The sequence below is a fragment of the Diadema setosum genome, chromosome 14 (assembly GCF_964275005.1).
Source record: "Diadema setosum chromosome 14, eeDiaSeto1, whole genome shotgun sequence".
Taxonomy (NCBI): domain Eukaryota; kingdom Metazoa; phylum Echinodermata; class Echinoidea; order Diadematoida; family Diadematidae; genus Diadema; species Diadema setosum.
In genome coordinates this window covers 11,447,957-11,474,146 of record NC_092698.1, presented here as the reverse complement: position 1 = coordinate 11,474,146, position 26,190 = coordinate 11,447,957, and the positions used below count along the sequence as shown (strand labels likewise).

The window sequence follows — 26,190 nt, the reverse complement described above, 5'->3', positions numbered from 1 at the left end:
GCGCGGAGTTGCAGGTGTGCATTGTTGCAGCAGCACTGTATTTTTCACTGTAAAGGAAACGTGTACAAAACAGTGAAATACTCACCACCCTGTGAGAAACATTTAGGTAGGGAGCGCAACGTCTGCACTTCCTAGCCCACTGGCTGGGGGGCTCCAGCTCGGAGCCCTCCTTAGGATCTGATAGGGTGAGTTCACCCGAGGGCGGGCGTGGCCCAACCCAGCGGGGAAACTGAGCCAACAGAGAGGCAGGCCCGCAAGGCGGTGGCGGACAGCTTGCTGCAACCTGCGGCCAAGGGACGAACGCCCAAGCGTTCGAAGATTGGGCGGTGCCAGCGGGGAAGGTACCGCAAGAGTGCAGTTGGGCACCGCACGGTGCGGCGTGCAGGCGAGGGGGGGTACCCTTCTGCGCGCTGTCCTTAGGCGAGTGCGCGGTGGGTAACCAGGGATGGGAAGGGTCACCGGGTCGGTATCCAATGCCGAGAGCTGCTAGGGTGGGGCGGAAGGGGAGCGGGTCAGGTCGCGGTGGGGCCGGCGATTCCAATTAATGGCTCCGCGGGGCCGGCGTGGCAGATAGCCAGGCCTCCCTAGCCACCCATGCAGTGGATGTGCACGTAACGTACGGCGCCGTCCGGTTCATCGTTTCGTGCAGTGACTGTAGGGGAGAACAACGGGAAGCACTTTGATACTTACCACCCTGTAAGTGAAGGAAACATGGTGACAAGCAACGAAAATGCATACGAGATAGAGCAGTAATGCAAGGAAAAATTAAAGTTCCATTCCCGAAGAACGACATAGTAAATAAAGCTATGATGATACATAGCTTTCTTAACCATACGAGAATGTCGTGAAATTTTTACAAGTTTACTCCCCTAAGAACTATAATGGTAAAAAAGGGCGGGACTCGGTAATGAGCGTGGGAGGAAGGGAAGGAAGGCCGGTAGTGGGGAAAAAAATTCCGAAAGCCCTAGGGCTGCCCAAGGCTCCAACCAAACCGAAGGAGAAATTTTTCCGCTGCGAGAAAGGAGCGCGAGTAGATTAAGGTAAACTATCAGCCTGCTGGTAACCGTGGGTTATTTTAAGCTACCAAAATAAAGGTTGGGTCTGACCTTCGTGCTGCCGAAACTGTCGTAGTCAGTTGGGGGTAGAAGTCAGAATGGAGGTAGCAAGAAGCATGTGGACCACGGAGAGACTAGCAGGGCACGTCAGTACTCAGCGGGACGCGAGCGGTAAAAAAGGATGATTCAATGGCGGTCTCCCGCACGCCAGGTGCGTGCGCGGCGGGCGCACAGAGGGTGCGTGCGGCAAGTGACTGTTTTTGTTTCTCTGTGCTTATATGCTCTCGGTTTTTTCGGCGTAGCCTCAAGAATAGCATACTTTTGAGAGACAGGCGGCCAGTACTGAATGTAGATACAGTTAAACTCGCATAATTCGATCTTCTCGGGACTGAGCAAAACACATCGACTTAGGCGATTTTCGACTTGTGCGTAAGTCGAAAAAATCGACTTAACAACAGTTACACCACACATACACTATGTATAAATGTACATGTATGTTGTCTACTCTGGAGCCGAGAGCTGGAGAGGTGGTGTGCCGCAGCACGGGTCGCCCGGCAGGGCCGCGGCTAACTTTGCATGGACAGTGCATTAGTAATTGGCACAGGTCCGATTACTTTACTGCCTTGTTAAACCTTGGGGAAGTGAATATGAACGATATTTGAGCAGTGATTGATTCCAGTTTACCATACCGTGGCTTGAAATGCGTGTAGAGGTGCAATTCTTATTTACCCGTGACCGTAAATTTCCCCCTACTTTCCGCTTTGAAAACTCAGCAGCTTCATCCATCCACTGCACAGCGCAGACTGCAAACATACACAGACTATACACAGCCCAGTCGCTGTACGCACAACTATTACACAGCCCAGTCGTTGTACGTACGTAGCGCTAGCGCGACAGGGCTGTACCAGCGGACCTCCAAACACGAAGAGAGTTCAACAATCGCATGCGATCGCTTTGAATTTTGATACGTTAGATCATTTTTTTGTCACCTGTCTGGTCGGGCTAGTTCTTATGTAAACAAAAACTGGCGTCTCGTGATTTTGACAGTGATTTATTGCACAACAAAATCTTATTCGACTTAGGCACAGTGAATTTAATGTTTTTTCCGAGAAAGTGTTCTTGGAATTTCATCGACTTAGGCGAGTATTCGACTTACAAAATTCGACTTGTGAGTGAATTAATACACGTAAGTCAATGGGGAAAAATCGGGACTTTGTAAAATCATCGACTTGCGCGATTATTCGACATATGCGATGTCGACTTAGGCGAGTTTAACTGTATAACAAAACTAATTGAAAATACAGCATTTTCTAAAGACTACCCGTTTATTTTGTGTTATTTTCACAGAAGCTGTGCCTGTAATATTTGTTTATCATACTATCAATCTGCAAACTCAAAATTACAATATTTTGGAAATATGAAATGCGATACCAATATATGTATTCATTCCAAACAATACATCATAGGTTTTATATATTTCTTTATACTGTAATGAATAGCGCCATGTGTTGACCTTGAAAAATTTCAACCATAACAAACAGTGAAGGCTGACTTGCTTTTCCTTTGTGGTAAATATGAAAATGATTGACATAAAAAAAGATATATACTGGGGATAAAGAAATAAACAGAAAAAACATGATTTTAGCGTATTTCCTATGTATTTCTTTACATTATGGTAAATAGCGCCCTCAGTGGATGACCTTCAAAAATTTCAAATGTTGAGTAATGTAGAGTACGAGTTGCTCTAACCATGTGCCAAATATGACGGTCATACATCATAATAAAGAAGTTATATAGGGGGCACAATGTGCCCCCCCCCCTTGGGCCTGGCAGGGGTCAAAATAGCTTGGGCTTTATAGGGTTAATGGAGGTACCCTTGTGGGCGTTTTTACATTTGTGGGCGTTTTTACATTTGTGGGTTCAACAGTTCCCCTACCAACCTACACAAGAAAACGGGCGAATGATGCCGACCCCTCGTGGTTTGCCCCAGGTGACTTGTAATAGTCTCAAAAGTATGCTATTCTTGAGGCTACGCCGAAAAATCCGAGAGCATATAAGAACAGAGAAACCAAAACAAAAACAGTCTCTTGCAGCTGAAGAGTTATCCCCAATCCTCCAGTTCATCTTTCAACAATCGCTGGACACAGGCGACCTTCCTCTCGACTGGAGGAGAGCCAACATCACTCCCCTGTTTAAGAAAGGTTCAACCACTGATCCAGCAAATTATCGCCCATTTCTTTGACGAGCACCTGCTGCAAAATCCTGGAGCACATAATTGATAGTAATTTGATGAAGCATCTTAGTAAGAATAACATCCTCGCGGAAAATCAACATGCTTTCCGGAAACATCGGTCGTGTGAATCTCAACTCATTCTGACAGTTAATGATCTGGCTAAGAGTCTCGACACTAATACAATAACAGATTTGGTCGCCTTGGATTTCTCCAAAGCTTTTGGTAGTATTCCTCGCCAAAGACTACTTCACAAGCTAGAATTTTACGGCATTCGTCACGGCGTAAAGTAATGGATATCGGCCTTCTTGACCAAGCGTCTTTAGCGTGCGTGCATCAACGGGAAGTGTTCCGATTGGCACCCTGTTCTAAGTGGTAATCCGCAAGAGACGGTCCTCGGACCACATCTCTTCCTTCTTTTCGTCAATGATATCCATGACGATGTCAAAAGCACCACAAGGTTATTTGCTGATGACTGTTTGTTGTATCGCCAAATAAAATCAAGTGACGACGAAAGTGCCCTCCAAGACGACATTAATGCATTGGTACAATGGTCACACCGGTGGGGTATTAAATTTAATCCTTCTAAATGTGAATCAATGCGTGTCACCAGGAAAAGAGCTCCAGGCAGTACATCATACAACATTCTCGGCACCATCCTTGAAGAGTCTAAACAAGTTAAGTATCTCGGCATTAATATTCAAAGCGATTTGCGCTGGAACAGCCAGACCCACCAAGCAACAACGAAAGCATCGGTTGTCTTGAACTTCCTCAGACGAAATTTTTCCAACTGTTCAACACCTGTGAAGGAAAAGTTATATTTAACCCTTGTCCGTCCTCACCTTGATTATGCTATCGCTGCTTGGGACCCACACACAAAGAAGAATATTTCCTCCATCGAACAAGTCCAAAGACGGGCTGCTCGTTTTGTTACAAACACATACGACCCAGAGGCACGTGTCACCCAGCTGCTTAGTTCACTAAATTGGAACCCACTTCGACACAGACGGGAAATACACCGCTTATCCTGTTTTCATAAGATGCTCCATAAGGAAATAGACATACATCACACAGACCATATTTGCCCTAAACCAGATCGAAGTAGGCGGGGGCATTCAAATCAGTTTGAGGTACCAACTAGCAACACAGATATGTACAGGAATTCCTTCTTCCCTCGAACCACAAAGACATGGAATAGCCTTCCTCAATGTGTAATCTCCCAAGTTAATTCAGCTACTTTTAAGACCATGGTTTCAAACCATAGTCTCCCAAACTGAGTCCACCCTCTGCCGCCACCTCCAGTTTAAACTCCGCTTGGGGTCTTTTGGAGGATACATACCAAGTACCAAGTACCAAATAGTCAGCAAACGGTATCAACCAGTCGACCACTGTACCATAAGCTTGGAATGAATATGGTTAGGAAAGGTAGTGAGGTTAAAGGGAAATGTTAGTAACTGATCAATGGGAATCAGTGGAAATGCTGGGAGATGATTGTTCCAATCCTTATGGGATTCATTCAAGAGTTCATTGTATATATATTGTCGTGTGAAAATGATTTGCTTCAGAATGGTCTCATATTCAAGTAATGTGCAGTTTAATGCTTCCAGGTTAGCGTCCCTGGTCAGTGACGGAGCATTAATCTGCACATTACTTGAATATATGAGACCGTTCTGAAGCAAATAATTTTCACACAACAATAGATATACAATGAACTCTTGAATGAATCCCATAAGGATTGGAACAATCATCTCCCAGCATTTCCACTGATTCCCACTGATCAGTTACTAGCCTTCCCCTTTAATATCAGAGGAATGGGTTTTATCAGATAATTTCCTTTCCTTTCTTTTTTCTTGTTATTTCTGTACTATTGCCATTTTATTTGTTATACCGAAACATAGAAAATGTATAATTATTTCAGTTATCTTTAAAAGAATTATTCCCTTATGTTTGTACAGTAATACCAAAGATAATTGATGTATTTTGTATTATTGATTGATTGAAAGTGAATAAATATTATTTGAAAAAAGGATACATCTACATTGCTGACAATGTCGTATCTATTTACTCTTTTTAACCTTCTTGAAATCGGGAGTCATGCTCAAAATATGTCAAATTGTTTATTTTCAGCCACTTCAGATGTATGGCAATAATACGAATGTGTTAGTATGTACATTTATAATTCCATTCCATTTCCTATATACATGCTGCTCTTTATCATTAATAAAACGTAAATCGATTGCTAATGTCAATGCTCTCACATGAGAGGAATTTCATCTATTAGCTACGTATTGTCCTCACAGTTTGATTGAGTATCACGTCTTCTTGCATGACGTCGTTTTACTATTTTCTTTGTCTTTTCATGAGTGTGTCTCTTCTTTTCTCCTTTCTCTCGTTTACCGGAGATCTCGCTTGAGCCCTACAAAATGTTACTTTTTTCCCAAGTTGTTTCTGTTATCGCTTCATAAGCCCATAAAAAAAATGAGAGTTATATCCTCATTCAACTGTTGTATGTACTCTGCGCTTTTCCTCCTCTATGTTACTGAACTTTCCAACCTAAGTACCCTGGTATATTCCTTGTTTCACATCTTCGCAGCGAACCTCTACTCATTCGAATTCTTGTACCAGCCATGTACATCGATTGTTTCCCTATCTCGCTACATGAGGCTGCCTGGCCTAAATTTCGCGCTGTGCACTCACTCACGATAGGGACGAGTACACGAACAACCCCATATGATTTTGTAGTTGAATCTAATATAGGTTTTCCCATCCATTTTCGCACTTTTGTCATTCAGTTTCAAAGATTTATTATTCAATTTCGTCCCGAGAAGCAGGTGGAACGCAAATCCTAACTTCAATTTCGTCAATTGTAATTGTAATTCGTTTTTCGTCAAACGTTTTCGAAGACATAGCATTCAGAATCGTCAATTGTCATTCAAGTTCGTCCCTCCCGCTGACGAATCGCAGAATGTAAAGATCAAATTCGTCTTTGTTCACACAATTTCATGAATTTTTCATTCAAATTAGTCCGATCTTGTTGATTCTTTATTTTGATGGTGAACCAACTTTAAGCCGACATATTTTTACTTTCTCTCGTAAACTGTATCGTTACACATTATTCCCTAACCATTTGCTTTAACAATACACAAGAAAAACAAGACTGCCAACGAAAATGATTGAAGGATAAACGACAGTCAAAAGTCATAGCCCAGGACAGTATGTCAGTGTCACATGTTGAACTTTAACTCGTAATGTTCAGGTTTTCGCATCATAATGCATGAAGCAAAGTTTAAATTTTGTACCCTCGAAAGCAGCAAAGATAATTATGTTATCCATTCATTGACATTAAACAGGCGACAATTCTACACTTAGATTTTGTCTTTAATCATGTTTGCCTAGAAATCGTTTGTCAGTGTTTTCGTTTGAGAGACGGTATACGTCTGTTTGTATCAGTGTGTACTCGGATTGCTTGTGTGTGTGTGTCTGTATCTGTGGTTCTGTGTGTGTGTGTGGGGGGGGGGCACTTGTGTGTATGTTAACTCCTGAATGTAAAATGTGAACGGTTACAGAAAAAAAAACAAACCAATACATGAATGACTGGAAAATCACACCGGGTAGAGATATGAGACGAATATGAATGAAAATTTAACGAAAATGATTGACAAAAGACGAAATCGATCCTGCTGTTTTGAGTGCTGCGAGTGAGACTGACGAATTTGAACTGTAAATGACGAAAATGTCTGCCAAATGACTAAATTGAATGGGCTTTATTTGAAAATGAACGACGAAAGACGAATTTGAAAGTAAGATTGGCCTACTCCCGACATTCCGCGACGAAATTGAAGTAAAAATTTGTGAAATTGAATGAAAAAAGTTTGAAAATGAATGGGAAAACCTATATATGCAGATTGACTGATCAAAAAATGTCCCATAAGTATTGCGAATGTACATGTAAATAATTCTCCTTTCTCACAAATATTTGTGTGTGTGTGTGTGTGTTGCAAGATATTTCTGACAAGGAGAACATTTGACCAAATTATTTGTCAGCATAACCTCAACCCCATTTTATTTATTTGAACAAATGGGCATGTATCTACTGAAATTATATATTCCTTGAATAGTTGATTATTACAGTTAAAGTTAAAACGAGATGAGTACCTTTTACTCAAAGGTGTTATATCTTTTTCTGCTGATCCATTATAACTCATATACTACACTTTCATGTCAGTTTGTAATGATTCATTCCCTGATCAGAAGAAACTTTCCCAAGTAATTCCAGTCTTCAAGAAAGGCGAGCATTTAGATGTCAGTAATCATCGAGAATTTTCTCTATTATTCTCATCGTCTAAAGCCATAGAAAAATATCTGTAAAATATCTCAAAACTTCTCAAAATATTTGCACATTCTCACAGTTTGGTTTTCATCAAAAGCACAGTACTATTCACGCACTGTTGAAATCTGATCACAAAGTGGTGATCACTCTCATTTGATTAGTATTTGCCTGACTTCTCCAAGGCCTTTGAAACAATCAATCACAATATTAATGGAAATTTTTCAAGAAGTACCTGAGCGATAGAAAACGATACAATTAACAATTAGCAAGTCACATAAAATGTATTGTTTACTTTGCAGAAGCGGTTTATAATTTAAGATTTGTTTTATTCAGTTTGGGTATGTATAACAATAATGCACTTTCGTCCGCTTTTTATTCTCCGCCCCACATCCTCCCCCTCCCCCCCCCCCCCCAAAGAAAACCCCACATCAATCACATTATAATCATTTCATTCGGCTTTCAAGGGAGTATCCCTGACTTCTATTAGCTCAGAGCACATTATGTTAATACCTGCCCATTTTTTGAACTCCCTGAATAACGATATCAAAATTGTCCCGCCTGTATTGTTTATTCAAAAAGAGACTGAAGTCTTTCTTTTTTCTTTTTCATTCTTACAATGCCACAAAATTGAATTAGCCTGTAGATCAATCATTAATATATTGTTACTATTACCCGATTGTAATTATCACCGTTTTTATCACACTTTGTTTCTCTTCAAGTCATCTCAAATCCCCTTTTTACCTGTCACTTCTCACGCTGCACAACTATTTCTCTATAATATATTTCAGCAGGTCGACTTGTGTCTTCTGTTACTTTCTTGTCATGTTCGCCTTGTTTCATTTTTTTCTTGTTGTCATATCAGTCTTGTTTCTTTTGTGGGGTTACGAACCTTTCTTTGTTCTGATTTTTTAGAGGCTTCTTCACATTACACCCTCTGGCTTTTCGATGGGTCTTTGCTTTTTTTTTTCGTACTTACACATTGCTAGCTTCGGTGATTTATCACGATGTACTCCGACATAATGTTGTTTCGCTATAAGTGTTTACTCTGTTCATCCAACAATATCGTCTATATTAATTTGTTACACACACACACAAAAAAAAAATGAAGTGTATATTATATTTTTTCGAAGAATGAACATTAAATATGAATTGGATTGATGCGAAATTCTTGATGAAAGATAAGGTATGCTCCATCTCTCAAAGAAAATCATATCTCGGGAAATTTAGGCTAGTACGGGGGAGCTATCTACGTTTTTGCGGCATATCACATTTCATCATTTTATTATATTATTTCCTTTTTAAGATTGAGTACAGACAATGGGACCTGGTGCCTATCATTTTATCAACACTTCACAAGTATGATGCTTAGTACATGTATACCAATTGCCAATGATACAACGTCCCAACGTTAAATATTTCATAAAAGATAGCACGTAAAGAAAACACATACGTATAATGCAGTTTCTTCAAATGAAAACCTCACAGCATCGAAGATAAATATCTAGTTGATGAGCGAAGTGCCTCTAGACGGTGTCTAACTGTTTTTGAATTTAAAAAAATGCGGTGTTTGTGTGGAAAGCTGTTAACAAATTCTGAAGTCACATCTTATGAGCAAGAGTACGTGAAATGAATGAAAACAAGGTGGAAAAACACGGAAGCACTTTAACTTTTTGTTTGACATGGAACTTAGTGTTGTGAGAAAAGCCATACCATGTGATTTATCATCATTAAGGAGCATGTCGAAGTTTGTTTCATTAGAAGTACTCATTGTATTGTACAGTTACTTCAGAATTCCACCAGAACATGAAAGAATAGATCATGGAGTTTAACAAGAAAATGATTTTTTAAAGGAATTACTTTTATTCTTTTCTTGTAATTCTAGCATCATTATTTGAAAATTTGGCAATTATAGTACATCGCATCAGAGGGTATAATGTATCTGATTGAAGAATGGGATATTTGTATTCGTGGGCACTACACTTACCTCGTTGACCTCAAGATCAGTATTGAAATTTGCTGTCACTCGCCGTACCAACAATGGGAGCCGAATGTCACGTTGGTACCTAACGCACAAAAGAGAATCAAAGTGCGTGCAGTAACAGATTCAACTAACTGACGAAAACAGGTGGGGAAAAGGATAGTTTTATTTACATGTTGACAGTGTACCCGATAATTTCGGACCTTGGTAATTAAAACTCTTCTGCTTAAAGCAGGTTTTAATGTATGGTAACATGAATATCAATATACCGTATAGTATTCCTCAAGTTATAATAAAACAAATTCAACCCGAACATATAACTTTTATGTTTAAGGGTTGAATTGTAAGCGATTCTTTTAACATAGTGTATAATAGATGTTTATTTCTTCTCATCTCAAGTATTGATTTGAGTGTAAAAAAATCAGCTGAATATCTGAAATTAACCCTTAACACTGTTCATAGAGATTGATTTTGGATAATTTTAAGACGCTGAATATAACTATGTTTGATGTTAGATCATTTAACATCACAATCAAAATTACTTTGAATTATTGATTTATGAAATATAATTGTCGTTTCAACTGATATCAAATATCTTATTCTTTTTAACAAACACAAATTTTTAACTGTGCGTTTACACACACAAAAAAAAAATGGCTCCAGTCGAGTGACTATCATTATACACACCAATATATATGTAAACCAAAAGACTTGACTTATTCTGACATTGTTTACTATGCTTAACTCTTATTGATTTCTCTGTATAATCCAAATAAACCACTTAGATGTACGAATAAAAGATATAACCACAAACGTGTGTGTGTGTGTGTGTGAAATATCGCAATTATCATGGTAATATGGTAAAGTTCGGATTCCTCATTAGTAGAACTAATCTAAACTGCTTTACTTTTACTGATATTGATTTACATCCAGATTATTGGCCAAATTTGCACAATAAAAATATGGAAAAACAGTATGTCTGACCCATCTAAGAAACATACACAATCATTAGCAACACTCAACTTTTTGCAACTACACTTGTATTACATATAAGCATCTTGTTTTAACATACTAAATGCCCAGTCCATCATTCAAGGGTTGATCTGCTGTTGTGTGATCACAATTCATCAACGTTTCCTTTACATTCGGAATCTGCCTTTCTTTTAACTATATATCACATGAACGCTTCGCTGTGTTTGGAACCACCTCTTCAGTTGGTGTAAGGAGTCGAGTGACAACTTTGAGGAGTTGGTAAACAGGCCTCAGCATTAGCATTTGCAGCTAGCCTGTAGTAATCTTCATTTGAACATAGATGTTTGGCTCGTTTTACAGTGGATTTATTGGTGATTGATGTCTATTCGATAACATTTAGAATTCGGGGTGAGAATTAACCATCCTGACAAATGCGTTATCCAACACCGCAGTCACAACTCACATTTGACCAAGATCTCTATCACGTACTTTGAAAAAAATCACAAACAAAAGTCAACCCAAAATCGTGTAACAGCAAGAAACGAACTGTACATATACATTGTGAAATACGTGTAGCTGCTACTATCATAAAAACCCGAATTAAAAAACAGACAATAATTCAAAGGAAACTGCCAATTAGAAAATGAGAAAAAATCAGGAGCACACAGGTTCAGGATGGCACACAGGTTCTCCAAATCGTGCACGGACCTGCACGATAAATACGTAAAAGCAGCAAAATTACTTAAGTCAAAATCAATGGAAAACTTAAAGATTAAAAGCACTCCTCAGAAGCTAGCTAGATAATTTGTAAGATTACCCCATATGATATGAACAAGACTGTTATATGAGTTTTCTTCAATTTTGTCTGCCTTCTGTACAAATGAAATTTGTAAGATCGCAACTGCTGCAACTGTAGATAAGCAGTTAGGATCTTACAAATTTCATTTTGTAACAAATAAAGACAGAATAAACTGACCAGAAAGAATATAAATTATTAGTGGAAAAGTGAGCAAAGAAAATGGGATTCCATCGGGATTCGAACCCGAGACCTCCGGATTACTAGACCGGTGCTCTACCGACTGAGCTATAGAAAGCCCTAGTGCAGTGTTCGTCCCAGAAACCCTTAATTCTCAATGCTCGGGTGGTCAGAAGCTATAGCAGTGTGTTTGTGTGTAACACACACGCACACACTTGAACCTGGCATAAACCCGAAGGATAATTCAACTTGGGGATAAATGCGAGGGATCACCGAAGTGATGCAGCTTTTTGAGTTTGTAACAAATAAAGACAGAATAAACTGATCAGAAAGAATATAAATTATTAGTGGAAAAGTGAGCAAAGAAAATGGGATTCCATCGGGATTCGAACCCGAGACCTCCGGATTGCTAGACCGGTGCTCTACCGACTGAGCTATAGAAAGCCCTAGTGCAGTGTTCGTCCCAGAAACCCTTAATTCTCAATGCTCGGGTGGTCAGAAGCTATAGCAGTGTGTTTGTGTGTAACACACACGCACACACTTGAACCTGGCATAAACCCGAAGGATAATTCAACTTGGGGATAAATGCGAGGGATCACCGAAGTGATGCAGCTTTTTGAGTTTGTAACAAATAAAGACAGAATAAACTGACCAGAAAGAATATAAATTATTAGTGGAAAAGTGAGCAAAGAAAATGGGATTCCATCGGGATTCGAACCCGAGACCTCCGGATTGCTAGACCGGTGCTCTACCGACTGAGCTATAGAAAGCCCTAGTGCAGTGTTCGTCCCAGAAACCCTTAATTCTCAATGCTCGGGTGGTCAGAAGCTATAGCAGTGTGTTTGTGTGTAACACACACGCACACACTTGAACCTGGCATAAACCCGAAGGATAATTCAACTTGGGGATAAATGCGAGGGATCACCGAAGTGATGCAGCTTTTTGAGTTTGTAACAAATAAAGACAGAATAAACTGACCAGAAAGAATATAAATTATTAGTGGAAAAGTGAGCAAAGAAAATGGGATTCCATCGGGATTCGATTTTCATTAGTACAGAGCAGTACAGAGCAGATGCTGAGGGCAGACAAAATTGAAGAAAACTCACACCTCATATCTTCTCTCTCTGCTTAATAATCTCTGGCATTCATTTAAGACTGTGATTAGTGTTAAATTATGAGCATCATCATAAACTATTCCAAATAGACTTGCTAACGTAACTATTGAAAATGTGAAACAAAGGCCAAAGTTTAAACTTACAATCTAACAAAGGAGAACCATAGTTAAAGTATAATCAGATAAGTGTAAACGAGTCAACAACACAAGACTGGATAATGATTTTGGTTAAACTCTATATTTTGGGTCCAATTAGATCAAGTAGTCTGAACGCCAAACGGTCTGATGGGAACATAAAAAAAAAGACTTCTTGACTCCTCTTCACTGATCCATCTTATTTCTGAAAACACACGCTTCCTGAAGTCTTCAATTTGTTTCCTATATACAGAGCTCGACATTAGCGATGGCCAGGTGGGCCGAGGCCACTAAAAATCGAAGTCGGGCCACCGAATTTCTAAAACGGTTATATTTTGATATCCTTTTTTTTTTTGGGGGGGGGGTACAAAAAATTCCACTTCAAAGATTATAGTGATCCGAACGGGCCATCAGAGAAAAAAAAGTTAATGTCGAGTCTCTCTCTTTCGCTCTCCCTCTCTCCCTCAGTCTCTCTCCCTCTCTCTCTCTCTCTCTCTCTTTCTCTCTCTCTATATATATATGATATGAATTCATCGATTGGTATGAACTCGAACCATCTCTAGCTGGGCAAAGCTTGATAAGCAAATTAGGTTCATTCTAAGTTTCAGTGGTATAGGCGGCTCTCCATTAGTTTTGGAAGCTGGCTGACATTTCTCCATGGAATAGTCTGCCGGAGACAGTCCAGTAAATGGCAAAATATCTGTGGTCGTCTGAATATACCTTTCATTTTGTTGAAATTCCCTGATCCCGTAGAAAAAAAAAAAAACTTTACGAGACCTGTTCTCGAGGTCGTCAACTTTCAATGACAGAGATTTTCCGTTTCAACTTAGTGACTTCTACCTTAAACTCACCAACAACGATCTGATATTCCAGCAATGTTTCACCATGATCCTTTGCGTTCCTTAAAAGTTAATCGATTCCTCGCACATGAAATACGAGATGAACCCACAAGGAGTTTCGTCCTCGTCATTCTATGAAGGCAGCCTCAAAGCTTGTTTTTGAAGCGCTCTATGCTGGAGTCGAAGTTGTCACTTTCTGAGGCTATATTTCCGACAACGAGCGTCGTGTCTCATTGCCTTTGAAGTTTGACGTTGAGATTGCATGGTGGAACTCTAACTGCACATACACTAACACTAACACTGACAGTGTACAGATGCGTGACTTCTTTTTTTTTATGAACCATTTCTGTTATTGCCAGCCAGTCTTTGATGTTTTTAATCTTCCATATTGATCACACTTGGTCTTCAGGTGTGATTGACAGAATAGAATCCTTTAATTGAGTTTAAGCTAAATTTTTGTCAAAAAGGCGGAAAAATGAACTCAAGATCATCTTGAAAGTCCCGAGAGCAGATTCTCATTGTAGAAGCTCTCGTCATACTAGTATCCTTTGGAATAAGTTTTTGCCCAAAACACACATCTAAGGCTGCGTTCAATCCCAATTCTCGAAGCGTGCCAGAGCGAACTGCACAGGTCCAGAGCTGTGTACGTACAGCGTCTCTTGTGCAGGGACTGAACGCTTTCAAAGCAAATCGTGAAAGGGCGAATCGAGTACGTTTAGCAACTCACTTCTGGCGCAAAATTAAGGTTTCCCAACAACTTTCAGGGAGTTTTTGGCAGTTGATGAGGCCCCCATCTCACTAGGGAGGCGACCATGGCGACCTGTGACGATTTAACAAATCGTGGCGCGATCGCCGTCCGTCTCCATTTTTGGCCTCCGAGGCGATTACACTACGGTTTCTCTACGCTCAATCTGCGCTGTAGGCGATAGTGCTACGATGATGCTACGACGCTGCCACGTTTTTGCCGCTTTTCCAAGCCGACGAGACGCGCTGCTTCTGCGATCAAAGCGATCGTATTGCGATATTCGTACGCTTATCAAGACCTCGCTACAACAGTGATACGATCGGAGCGACATTGATACGTTTACGCCGGGATCATGCTACGATCTCAAGCGATCGGGGTATAAATTGGGTTTCATGATTGAATTTCTTCAGGCAGATGTCAGTGTCAAACCAACATGGATATACAGAATATAGTTTTACTCTTACATCTTAGCATTCTAGAACACACCAATTAGAACCTGATGTGAAATTCCACTATTAGTTAAGTCCTCCATTCAGTTAAAAGGGTAAAATGTGTGTATAATATTAAAGAACCGGCTTACGAGCAAACTACAAATCGTATCCTACAACGAGACAATTTTATGAAGACATATTTGAAAAAATTACAACTTAATTTACTTTCATTGACTTGCAATGGTACATGACAAACAAACAACTAAATAAACAGAGTAGATTCGTACTGAGTGTACGTGGAAAAATGAATTTTATACGCTTTTCTCCATGTCCACCCTCCTGGTCTGTTCATCGCTTTCTTTCGTTCATGGTTGGTTCCTGCTGTAAAAGTGGTAATTTTCATGGGCGATGGGGGCCGCTTTCGATGCACTCGAGTTACGCCTGACGCGTTGCTACCCCGTCAGAGTTACGAATGTGGCGCTTTTAATGCGCTCGTGAGGCGATTGTGATACGCTCTAAAACCACGGCGACCTCGCTACGGAAGTTTTGGACATGTTCAAAACTTCCGTAGCGAGGTGACGACCCTCCGCGCTTCTGAACCTCTCAAGATACGATGGAGAAGATTTAAAGCGATGAAGCCACGATCCGCCGCGCTTTGTCGATTTTTGATGATCGTAGCGGAATCGCCGTCTAGTGAGATGGGGGTATAAACGCAAAACTGTTTTGATTGAGGGATTAAAAGTGCGCTTCTGAAACGCGGATCAACTCTGCAGAAACGCGTTTCTTTAGAGTTGATAAACGCAAAGTCGTTTTGAAACGCGTTTATAGCTCGGACCTGTCCTTGCCAACCACTACCAACAACGCATCTCCGCTTCTCGGGTCAAAATGCGCAAGGGAGCTCCCCAGTGACAAGTCCTCACAATCGACTCATGACAGAGTTGATAAACGCAACAACTTGAGAAATACGATCCGAAAGGTGCTTGCAAACGCGTTTTGATAGTCGGCATTGAAACACGTATCAAACATGGCAAAGCTTTCGTTCACGAACGGTGGATCACCTCGTGATGTGGCCCAGAGGATGCCCGAGAGAATGAACCGTGCCGTGCCAAAGAATATTGGCCACAACACAAGAGTGCCGCATTGAGTTGACTACTAGTTTAACATATAAACTCTTATCGTACATTTGAAGGATAAATACATAAACTTACACAATATTCTGCAAATTTTGTGTTTTAACCAATCTTGTTAAAAAATGAAAAAATGATTTTTGACTTCCATCAAAACACCTTATAGGAACACAGCACAGCCAATGTGATTTGCCACTTACTGTTCTGTCTGACTATAAAACTAATAGCAAACAAAAATTCTCAGCAGGTAGGTACGTTTGAATACCCTTCACTATCTGCGAGTATATTACTCAAGCACATTACTTGACAACTATGAATTCTATTTCAGTACAATTGCAAAGTAAAAAGTAATTGGAAAATAATGGAATGACATGCTTTTATGATGTGCTTTTATCACACCTCTTTATATGAATGCTCATTAGGTCTACATTTTCTCGTAGCTAATTGTTCGTCTGAGTGAAAAGTGAAGGGTTCCTCCAAGGTATTTTTATGGTATAGTCTCGATCAGGCTGGTTAACCCTGGCACGGTATACTGTCTATGAATGTTCGCTTGGGACTGCACGAGGCGTACGATATTGCACTTCTTTGACAGGTGTTTTTGAGGCTCTGAAAGGGAGACACTTAAGTCCATGTGTCATATCGACGGGGAGTGTCTTACATGCAATAATGAATTGTCAAAGACGTGCACGTTGCCAGTAAACTCACGTCTCGTAGAGTCCATCCCAGTTTTCCCGCAAGAAATCCCAGGCCAGGGAGCGCCCGACAGGTGTGGATGCGATTTTTGGCAGGACAAAGAAGAGAATACCCAGCTTGTTGGGTTTGGCCATGACATACTCCAATAAACTGTGATTAAGAAAAAGAAATACCAACAAAACCCAAACCAAATCAGATAAAAAAAAAATAGTTGATACTACACAAAACCTTGATTAAAATTTTCCTGTGTATTTTTCTACTACAGGGCAGGCGGAACGGGGGAGGAGGGGGGGGGGATCATGCATTCTCCCTTACACTTTTTTTTCTCTTTTTTTTTTTTCCCCCGAAAGTGACACCCCAAAAGTGTGTTTTTTTCCTTTCTGCTTGGCACCAGGAAAGTGCGATAAGCCTTTTTTTTTTTTTTTTTTTTGGGGGGGGGGGGGGGGGGGGGGGCTCGTCAGCCGATTAACCCTGGAAGTGACACCATTGCCAAAACGCAGCACCGGCACTGTACTGTGCATTTTTAGGACAAATTGACTGGACCTGCATTGCCGTCTTTCTTTTGAGGCAACCTATGCTGTTTCTTAGATTTGCACAGAATAAGTCAAAAGGTCTGAGAACCGGTTTCGACACTGGCCGTTACGTTCAATTTTAAATTCAACGAAGAACTTTCTCCATTGAATATAATATATCACAAATGAAATGCAATTATTTTTTTTCGAACACATTAAGGCATAAGCCATACAATCTGTACATCCTAACATAACTGAAATTTACGTGTACAACTGACTGTTAACGAATTGAAGAAAAGAAAGAAAACACGTCGATTGGGAGCTGCTCCGGATAGTGGAACAACAATTATCTGACTGAACGAAGGTACATGTATCGTAGTATTTAAATGCATAGGTTGTCGTCAAAAAAGCAAATAGCTTGACTGAGATATGACAGCCTTGAAAAAAAAAAAAACAGAAAACCTACAAAACATACATCATGTGTACTAAACGAAAAAAAAAAAAACCCCAAAACAAACCAACAAACAAACAAGGTAAATTGTCCGCTAGTCTGGCGTCATATTAGTATAATATTGCTTTCTGAACTTATTTTGAAGGTCGTCAACATAGTAATCACGATAAACAAAAACATCATTATACTACAAACCTCTTTATCTCCCACGGTCTCAGTGAACAGGTAAGCGCGCTCAACCACTTCTTCTTATATGCGTTGGGCATCTTTGGGTGAAGCAAGAGTGACCTCATGAAGCTCCACTCCTTTGTACTGCCTTCACGAATCCCCACGCAAAGCACAGTTTCCATCGTAACGTTGTCTGAACTGAAATTGAAGTCACAAATTGTCTGCAGTGTGAAATTATTTACGGCCATACCCCTGGTAATAGCAGTAAACATTCGAAAGTAATTGTCCACACACATGTGCCTTCTTCTATACCTTTTTTTTTTTCTGTATTTATTTCACTACACTCCTCGCGTCTGCTTTGAGACATTCTAACGTCCTGTCCAAATTCCTCTTTTTATATTTCTTTTTCGAAAATTTGAGGGTTACCTGTGTTAAAAAAAAAACCCAAATAAACAAGTTGAATTATCCTTCCGGTTTATGTCAGGTTTAAGTGTGTGCGCGTGTGTCACATACAAACACACGGCTATGGCTTCTGACCATTCGAGCATTGAGAATAAAGGGTTTCTGGGACGAACACTGTACAACAGCTTTTTATAGCTCAGTCGGAAGAGCACAGGGCTATCAATCCGGAGATCTCGGGTTCGAATCCCGATGGAATCCAATTTTCCACTAAAAGATATTGACATACGACCCTTTTGTAATTAATCATTTTATTTCTTAAATTAAAAGGAGACTGCGTATTCAAGTTGACTTTAAGAAATCAGATGAAATCGAATAAAGAGGATGGTAAATGTTCAATTAAAATTTTGAATATTAAATTGTTCTTCGAAAGTCGCACGCAAGGCTTGCGAAGAACAATTTTGCTACCCGGAGGTCCTCGCAGATGACAGTACATAGCACGTATCTCGCCCGTAGTAAGCCGGAGTTGCGCACGCAAGTCCTATTTACCCGCAGCCAAGCTAAGGCCCTAGCTGTCATACCTTTCCAGGCAAGCTACGCGGGCTTGTTGCATGTGGGGCTTTTCCAGCACGCAGGACAATTTTTTTGCGGGTGGACAAGGATTTGGACGAGTTTCGCATGCGTCTTTCCCGCTGGACCCGTGCTACTTATGTTCTACTTACGTGCATTCCGTGTGACCTGCGTGTCAGGCGCATGGGTGGAGAGTGAGGGCTGACAAGTCGGTGAAGGAATCCCTGTCATTATCTTGGCCGCAGCCGACTCTCAAATAACCAGCAGAAAGGCGGTCACTGACAATCAGCATGCACATAATTTGCTCGTATAGCTCACTCCACACCAGCAGAACTGACCAGCTACACGGATATTGGCAGTTTTGACACCGTTCCTTGCCAGTAAAACACCCGTATTATGCTCGTAGAATGCCCGCAGATGACACGCGCTTCTGGCGCATAGGCATTGATCCACGGGCAATTTACGTACTTCAAGCGGGTCAACTGCCTGTGACTTGCGGTAGCTACGGGCCTCCTACTGGTGTTCTGCGTGGACCTCTGCGGGTAATCCCCGCGACTCACCCAGAATTCCTGGAATGGAGCTTGCTGTTGAAAGGCCTCATGAGAGATATGGCAGTACAATCGTTGCCAAACGAGACAACGTAGAGATCCTGTTGATCAGATTGGGGAGACTGTCAGTGACATCAGTGTACAAACTACCTGGCACTAAATTCGTCTTCAAGGAACCTCACACCTTCGATCACTAGCAAATAAATGTCATTGGAGATTTCAATAGTCAGAGCACTACCTGGGGCTACAGTGAAACAAATGAAGATGGCAATTCGGTCGAGGAGTGGGCTGAAACTCACCAACTCAGCCTAATACATGATGCCAAACTTCCTCCTTCAACAGCTGCCGCTGGAAAAAGGGATACAATCCAGACCTGGCCTTTACTAGTGAGTACATATCAGCCCTCAGTATTAGAAGCATGTACAAGAACCTATACCCAGTCCCAACACAGGCAAATTTCCATCGATATCACTGCTGCTGTGGTGCCCCAGAAAATTTTTCTCAGGCGACGTTTCAACTTCCAGAAAGCCAACTGGGAGAACTTCACCAACGATCTTGACAAAGCCTTAGCTGATCTTGACCCAACTCCAGCCAACTATGACAGAGTCATCAAGTTGATACGAGAAATAAATTATCTAAAAAGCATATCCCCTGTGGATGTAGGGAACATTACATTCCTGGTATCTCTGCAGATAGCTCAACCCTCTATGATGAGTACCTGAGGCTTTATAACGAGGATCCCTTCTCAGATGACTCCCTGACCGCAGGAGAGATGCTTGTGGAGGATATAGCAGAAGGGCGAAGGAAATCTTGGCAAGAGCTAATCGAAAGTGTGGATATGTCACACAACAGCAAAAAAACAAACCAAAAACAAAAAAATAAAACAAAACGGTCAACCATAAAAAAAATCAACAATGACCCCAAGAAGGCAACAGTGCATTCCAACGTTACTACCAACCAGGTTGCCCACCAGCTTCTGTTGACTGGGAAAACTCAACATAAGCTGAAGCAAAAAGAACATCGACCATGGAATCAGTCCAATGAAGAATCCCCTAGGACTTTCACCTTTAAAGACAGCAATCGGCAGTCTTAAGAACGGCAAGGCAGCTTGACTTGACATCTGGGGGGCATTTCATGAAGCATTTTGTTAGACAAAGTTGTCGGACAAATTTGCTCTCAGCCAATCAGATGCAAGGATTTCAGTAGCTTGTAACAGTTTGTCAGAAAAATATCCGACCAAAATGCTTCATGAAATGCCCCCTGTACTGCGCAAATTACGCATTTAAGACAGGTTGCTCAACTACGCCTTCTCATCCTGTATGACAGTTAATGTGTGCTGCAGTCCCAACTACCAAAGATCTGGAGGAAAGCTCTAGTAATAGCTGTTCTCAGACCGGACAAAGATCCAAATGTGGCCAAAAACTACAGACCAATTTCCCTACTATGTCATCTCTACAAGCTTTTTGAGCAATTCATCTTGAACTGGCTTGGCCCTAATACGGAACAACACTTAATCCCAGAGCAGGCTGGCTTCCGCCCAGGGAGATCATGTACAAATCAGGTTATAAACCTGACTCAATTCATTGAAGATGGTTTTGAGAAGAACCCAGCTACCGGAGTAGTTTTTGTCGATCTTACAGCTGCATATGTTACAGTGAACCATAGGCTACTCGTTAATAAGCTGTTCAAGATGACAAGTGACATTCACCTCACCACGCTCGTCCAGTTGCTACTAGAAAATAGACGCTTCTTCGTGGAGCTGAATGGGAAGAGAAGCAGATGGAGGATACAGAGGAACGGACTCCCCAGGGCAGCGTTCTCGCTCCAGTTCTTTTCAACATTTATACGAGTGACCAACCTGTCTCAACAGGCACAAGGAGCTTCATCTACGCTGACGACCTTGGCATCACAGCTCAGAACAGCAACATCAGTGAATTAGAGGCCACCTTAACACTAGCCTTGGACAATCTGTATTACAGAGACAACCAGCTGAAGGTAAATCCGTCCAAGACCCAGGCTTGCTTATTCCATCTACGCAACCGAGATGTTAGGAAGAAGCTGTCACTTACATGGAATGGTGCACCGCTTGAGCACTGTGAACATCCGGTGTAGTGCAGTCAAAACGACCTGATGGCTGCAAATGAGAAGGCTCTGTGACGTGCCAAGTCATGGCCAAATATCTAATGACTATGTAGATATTGGATACGACGAAGAAGAAGACCCGGAAAAAGTTTTGGTCATGCTCAAAGCTTGGCTGCGGGTAAATCGGACTTGCGTGCACACCTCCGGGCAACAACGGGCAAGATACGTGCTAGGCCAACTGCGGGGAGATCCGGGTAGCAAAATTTTTCCCCGCAAGTCAACCCGCAAGGCTTACCAAGACACGATGTGACAAGGCCTTGAGCATGCTCAAGGCCTTGAGTTTTACATTGATTTATATTGTAAAAGTACATCATATGGCCTGGTGATGGGCTCAAATGCTCCATGGAACAGTGAAATTGAACTTCCTTTTCTTGCTCATTGAACTTAAATATTTACCTTGAAATGTGTTATGAATAATTATTTTGATATTTTGGGAGGTTTTCAGGGTATCCAGCATTTAAACCTTTAAATTGGACTGAATGAATGCCACTGAATTACTGTCTATATGGGCCCTACGTCCAATTTCACCGAACCAAAGGTATAATGCCAGTAAGGGTGCATTGATTGGATTTCAGTACATGGTGCATTGTAGCTTGATGGGGTCCACTCTGCTGAAAACAAGCATGAAATGTAGAAAGTTTTATATCGTTGTAGTCGGAATTAATATCTCTACAAGATGACAGCGTTAAAAAAGTGTTTGGAAGCACTTGACTGCTCTATAGGCCGCACGCTCCTAATTCAACTCGCGCATTGCCTACAGGGAAGCAGTACAAAGATGAGGTAATGTTATTTTTTACAAAAAAAAAATAAAAAATCAGTCAAGTGGAAAATTGCCACCTTCGCTGGTGTTTGACATTGCTTGAGGACAGGAGCTTCTGCAGGCTATGAAGAAGTTAAATGAATCAGGGTTTTTGTATCTTTAATGGATTTTTATTGATATCAGGCGAGGTAATTTGCTATTTTTATCGTTTTTGAGAGTGACTGGATGACTAGTCTCGTATGGAGGCTCTTAACTTTTTTTTTTTTAGAGCTGGAAAACATCCCAAAATATGTTGCTTGCTTGAAAGCAGAGAAAATTTCCCTTCATCTGCTTCAATTTAAAAAAAATTCTACGATTCGCTTGATTTTTTTTTATGATTTACGGAATATGCTTCATTTAACACAGGTTTCTATGGGAGCCCGGAAAAGGAGCGTGAGGCCGCTAACGTCCCAGTCACGTCCCGCGTCATACCGCCATCTACGACGCAGTCAGAAGAAGCCACCAGTTGGAGGCGAAAGTACTCGCTAATGCACGAAATAACTTTCGTGATTATGAGAAAAAAAGCAATATTTCTCTACCAGTACTACCAAAATCAGTAATGGCAACACAACAGAAACAAACACATATACATGTACACAATAACATGTGCACTTGACACCAGACTCGATATGCAAATTTCGAGAGAACTAAAAATATATGGTTTTCTTTATTGAAAGTATATATACCACCGACTGGCCAAAAACATCGACGTCCCATTTCAAAGAAACATTCATTGTTCCAATTTACGCATAAATACACACGTTATTGACAGTTATTTACACGATTCCATCAATTACCACAATCTGATGAAATAAACAAACAATAAAATTGAACGATATCGAGCCCTTAAAGTATCTCACGAGAACGTATTGTTCTTGTCAAACACCAACACGCAGGAACGCTCAGTCTTGGATATTCGAGTTATGTAAACGAGCATTACATGTACAGACCTATCCTGATGTAATTCCGAGACGTTGAACGATTCCATGAAGTTTTGAAATATGCTCAGAGCTTCTTGGACGCATTCTGGGTTTCGAACCTTGCACGCGATAGGGAGGATGACTTCCCGTGTATTCCTGCAACCATACCAAGTACGACAACCAAGGCTCTTCATTAGGTCATGAATTTTTGTATTCATAAATCGCATTTCTTACACCTCTATTCAAATCGTATTCAACTGGAACAAAATATTACTTAAATCCATTCCATGCTGTGAGTTGACCCCACTGAGCATGCAGAATCAATGAAACAGAGCTAGACAGGTTCATAAAATCTGACACCAATGAAATCATCTTTTTTCTTTTTCTATAAAATAGTGTTGGAATAGTTATGGAAACACTTTCTTTTCACACAAAGAAGTGTTTTTCACTTAACATTCAGGTAGAAATAAATGTCACATATGATACACAAAGACAAATAATACAAATTGGCATGCAGCTACAAAACATCTAAAATGATGTGAATAAGATTCCAATCAATATTAGATACAAAACCTTTATTTTTTCGGACATAATATTATACTCTACTTCTATCTATCTTCGCTTGCTTTAAAAATTGACAAAATTGGCGAGAATCTAATGATTACTTTTTATTTCTGGTAGAAAATATAAAATATTTTGCACACAAATAAACCACATTGTAACACTTTAGGTTTCATGTAGAACCAAGTATAAAAGTACTTCTAGACCCCGTTTACAGTGCGAGGCTCGGCCGCGGCCGAGCCCACCTTCATTTCAGTGTAAACGCGCAAAAGGCCAAATGCGAGGCCAAAATTGGCCTCGCATTTGGCCACGCTCTGGAGGTGGTCTCGGCCTTTTCTTGGTGTAAACGCAAACTGGGCCAAATGCGCAGCCAATTTTAGTCAGGCTTCCAAACCCTCTGCCTGTACTATTTCGCTATTCAGGATATTAACCCCCTAAACGTCGAAAACTAGTGTAGTTTAAGGTGGTTTTGTCCTGCAAAGGATTTTTTCCTTCGGCAAAGGCCTTTGCCCGAACGGCGACTTCGTCGCCACAGAATTCAGTTGGCAAAGGGTCTGAAAACCAGACAATACCAAATTGCGTTTGTTGGCAAGCAGAGCGCCACTACGACAAAATATTGAAAGGTTTGAATTAAAAGCGCGGCCGAGCCCAGCAGTGTAAACGGACAAAATTGCGAGGCTCGGCCGCGCAATTGAGGCCGGCTCTGCTCTGTAAATGGGGTCTAGTAATTTGAGTTTGATTCTGTAACATAACTTCCTTTATTTGAGAACACCAATGAAATTTTGGAATTTTTGTTCTACATATCTTCACAAAGAAGCAGTATCGGTCACATCTATCCTAAATTAAGATGGGGTGATGATGTCACCTCTTCAGATCTGTCATATGGTTTCTAAATGGGAATGTCACATATGCATGTTTTTGTCGATTATTCAGCCACTACAACCACGCCCCCCCCCCCCATAAAAAGGGTCAAATTATAAAATTTGTCAGTACGGTGCGGAGGACATTATTCCCTTTCGAAAGGGAAAGTTTAAGTGAAGACTTGTGTATACAGGTTAGTGTGAGAATTGAAACTGTTTCATGAAACATGTGAAACTTTGAAATGAAATTTTCTTCTTGTTGAAGTTGACTTAGATAGAGAACAGTAACATCAATCACTGTCAATTAATATAATATAATCTAGAAAATTATCATAATCCCCGTATCAAGTGTTTTGGAGATTTTTTTAAGGACTCAACAACGATCTCTTTGAAAAAGTAAATGGGTATAGTGTACAAGGGGATGAGAAAATAATTTCCCGTAAAAACTCTCGTCCCCCTCCCCACACACACACACTCTAACCTTTACGTCGTGCACCTGTCGTGCCATTGCAATGTCAGATTATTGATGGGATGGGATGTGATACAGATGACTTTCATTCGAAATTTGCAGGAACATTCCGAGAGAGCAGACCCCGAAAGGACAGTATCTTCAACACAAATTTGGGGGTAACGGGACATCTACAAAATACATTTGGTGAAAATTTGATCATCCATTTTGGGTCCTACGCTCAACAAGCTTAAAGGGGACCTCCGGATGATTTTGAGATTTTTACCTCTGAACAACTATAAATCAGTTATACTGAGGACAGAGTTTCAGAATTTATGATAATCGGGACGAAGAATAAGAATATTTTGAAAATTTAGAACAAATTGCAATGAACAAGGATGATGACATGGCAGAGTCACCATAAGAATGCAAGAGTTGTAGCTCAAGAAAGCAGAACAAAAGAAAAAGGCATGCATAGATTATACACAGGTGAACTTGCAGGCAAGCGGTATTGTAATGGAATTACACATACTACATTTCTGAAATATGTGAGCCTCCTATGTCATCATCCCTGTTCAGTGTAATTTGTTTAAATTCTTTCAAAGTATTGTTTCTCTGCTCAAGAACGACAATAAATTCCACAAATCTGTGCATGGAGCTGCTGATTTATGTGCTACGTGATATGAAATTATGAAAATCGTCTGGAATGCCCCTTTAAGTAGGTTCCATCATATTTCTTGAGTATTTGTGCTCAGATTCCAACTTTCATTGATTGACCACCATGTTCTATAATATGTTTGCAATATTCTACACTCAAGAAAAGAAAAGAAGAAAGTTTTTCAAGGTCATATTTTTCATAGAAGAATAACATAAAAATCAATATATTATATACGATATTAAAGGTAATTTTATTGACTATCCACTTGATAGGTTGATACTGAGGAAAACTCTACTCATGAGTGAACATATTCGATTTTATCACCCAAGGCCCATAAGTAAAAACTGCAGAAATAATTGACATTTTGTCATTCATTTACAAATACCCTTGAAGATAGCAATGATTAATTCAACTTAATGAGAGACATGAATGAAATCCCCTAAATAAGTTTTTGTTCTTTTATCTCTTTATTTCATGAAACAAAAACAAAGTGGGAAACTAAAGAAGGAAAATAAGAATTTTCTGTCAA

At 40.5% G+C, this 26,190-nt stretch overlaps 1 protein-coding gene across 1 annotated transcript in view; it reads right to left on the bottom strand.

Moving 5' to 3' along the window:
* Positions 1 to 26,190, bottom strand: part of LOC140238364 (aminopeptidase N-like) — a 129,448-nt gene that overhangs the window by 10,951 nt on the left and 92,307 nt on the right. The window contains exons 13-16 of the mRNA XM_072318296.1: positions 23,165 to 23,290; positions 17,784 to 17,954; positions 16,638 to 16,775; positions 9,600 to 9,678 (exon numbers count right to left, since the gene is read on the bottom strand). Of these exons, the coding sequence (XP_072174397.1) occupies positions 9,600 to 9,678; positions 16,638 to 16,775; positions 17,784 to 17,954; positions 23,165 to 23,290 (514 nt within the window). The remainder of the gene's footprint in view (positions 1 to 9,599; positions 9,679 to 16,637; positions 16,776 to 17,783; positions 17,955 to 23,164; positions 23,291 to 26,190) is intronic.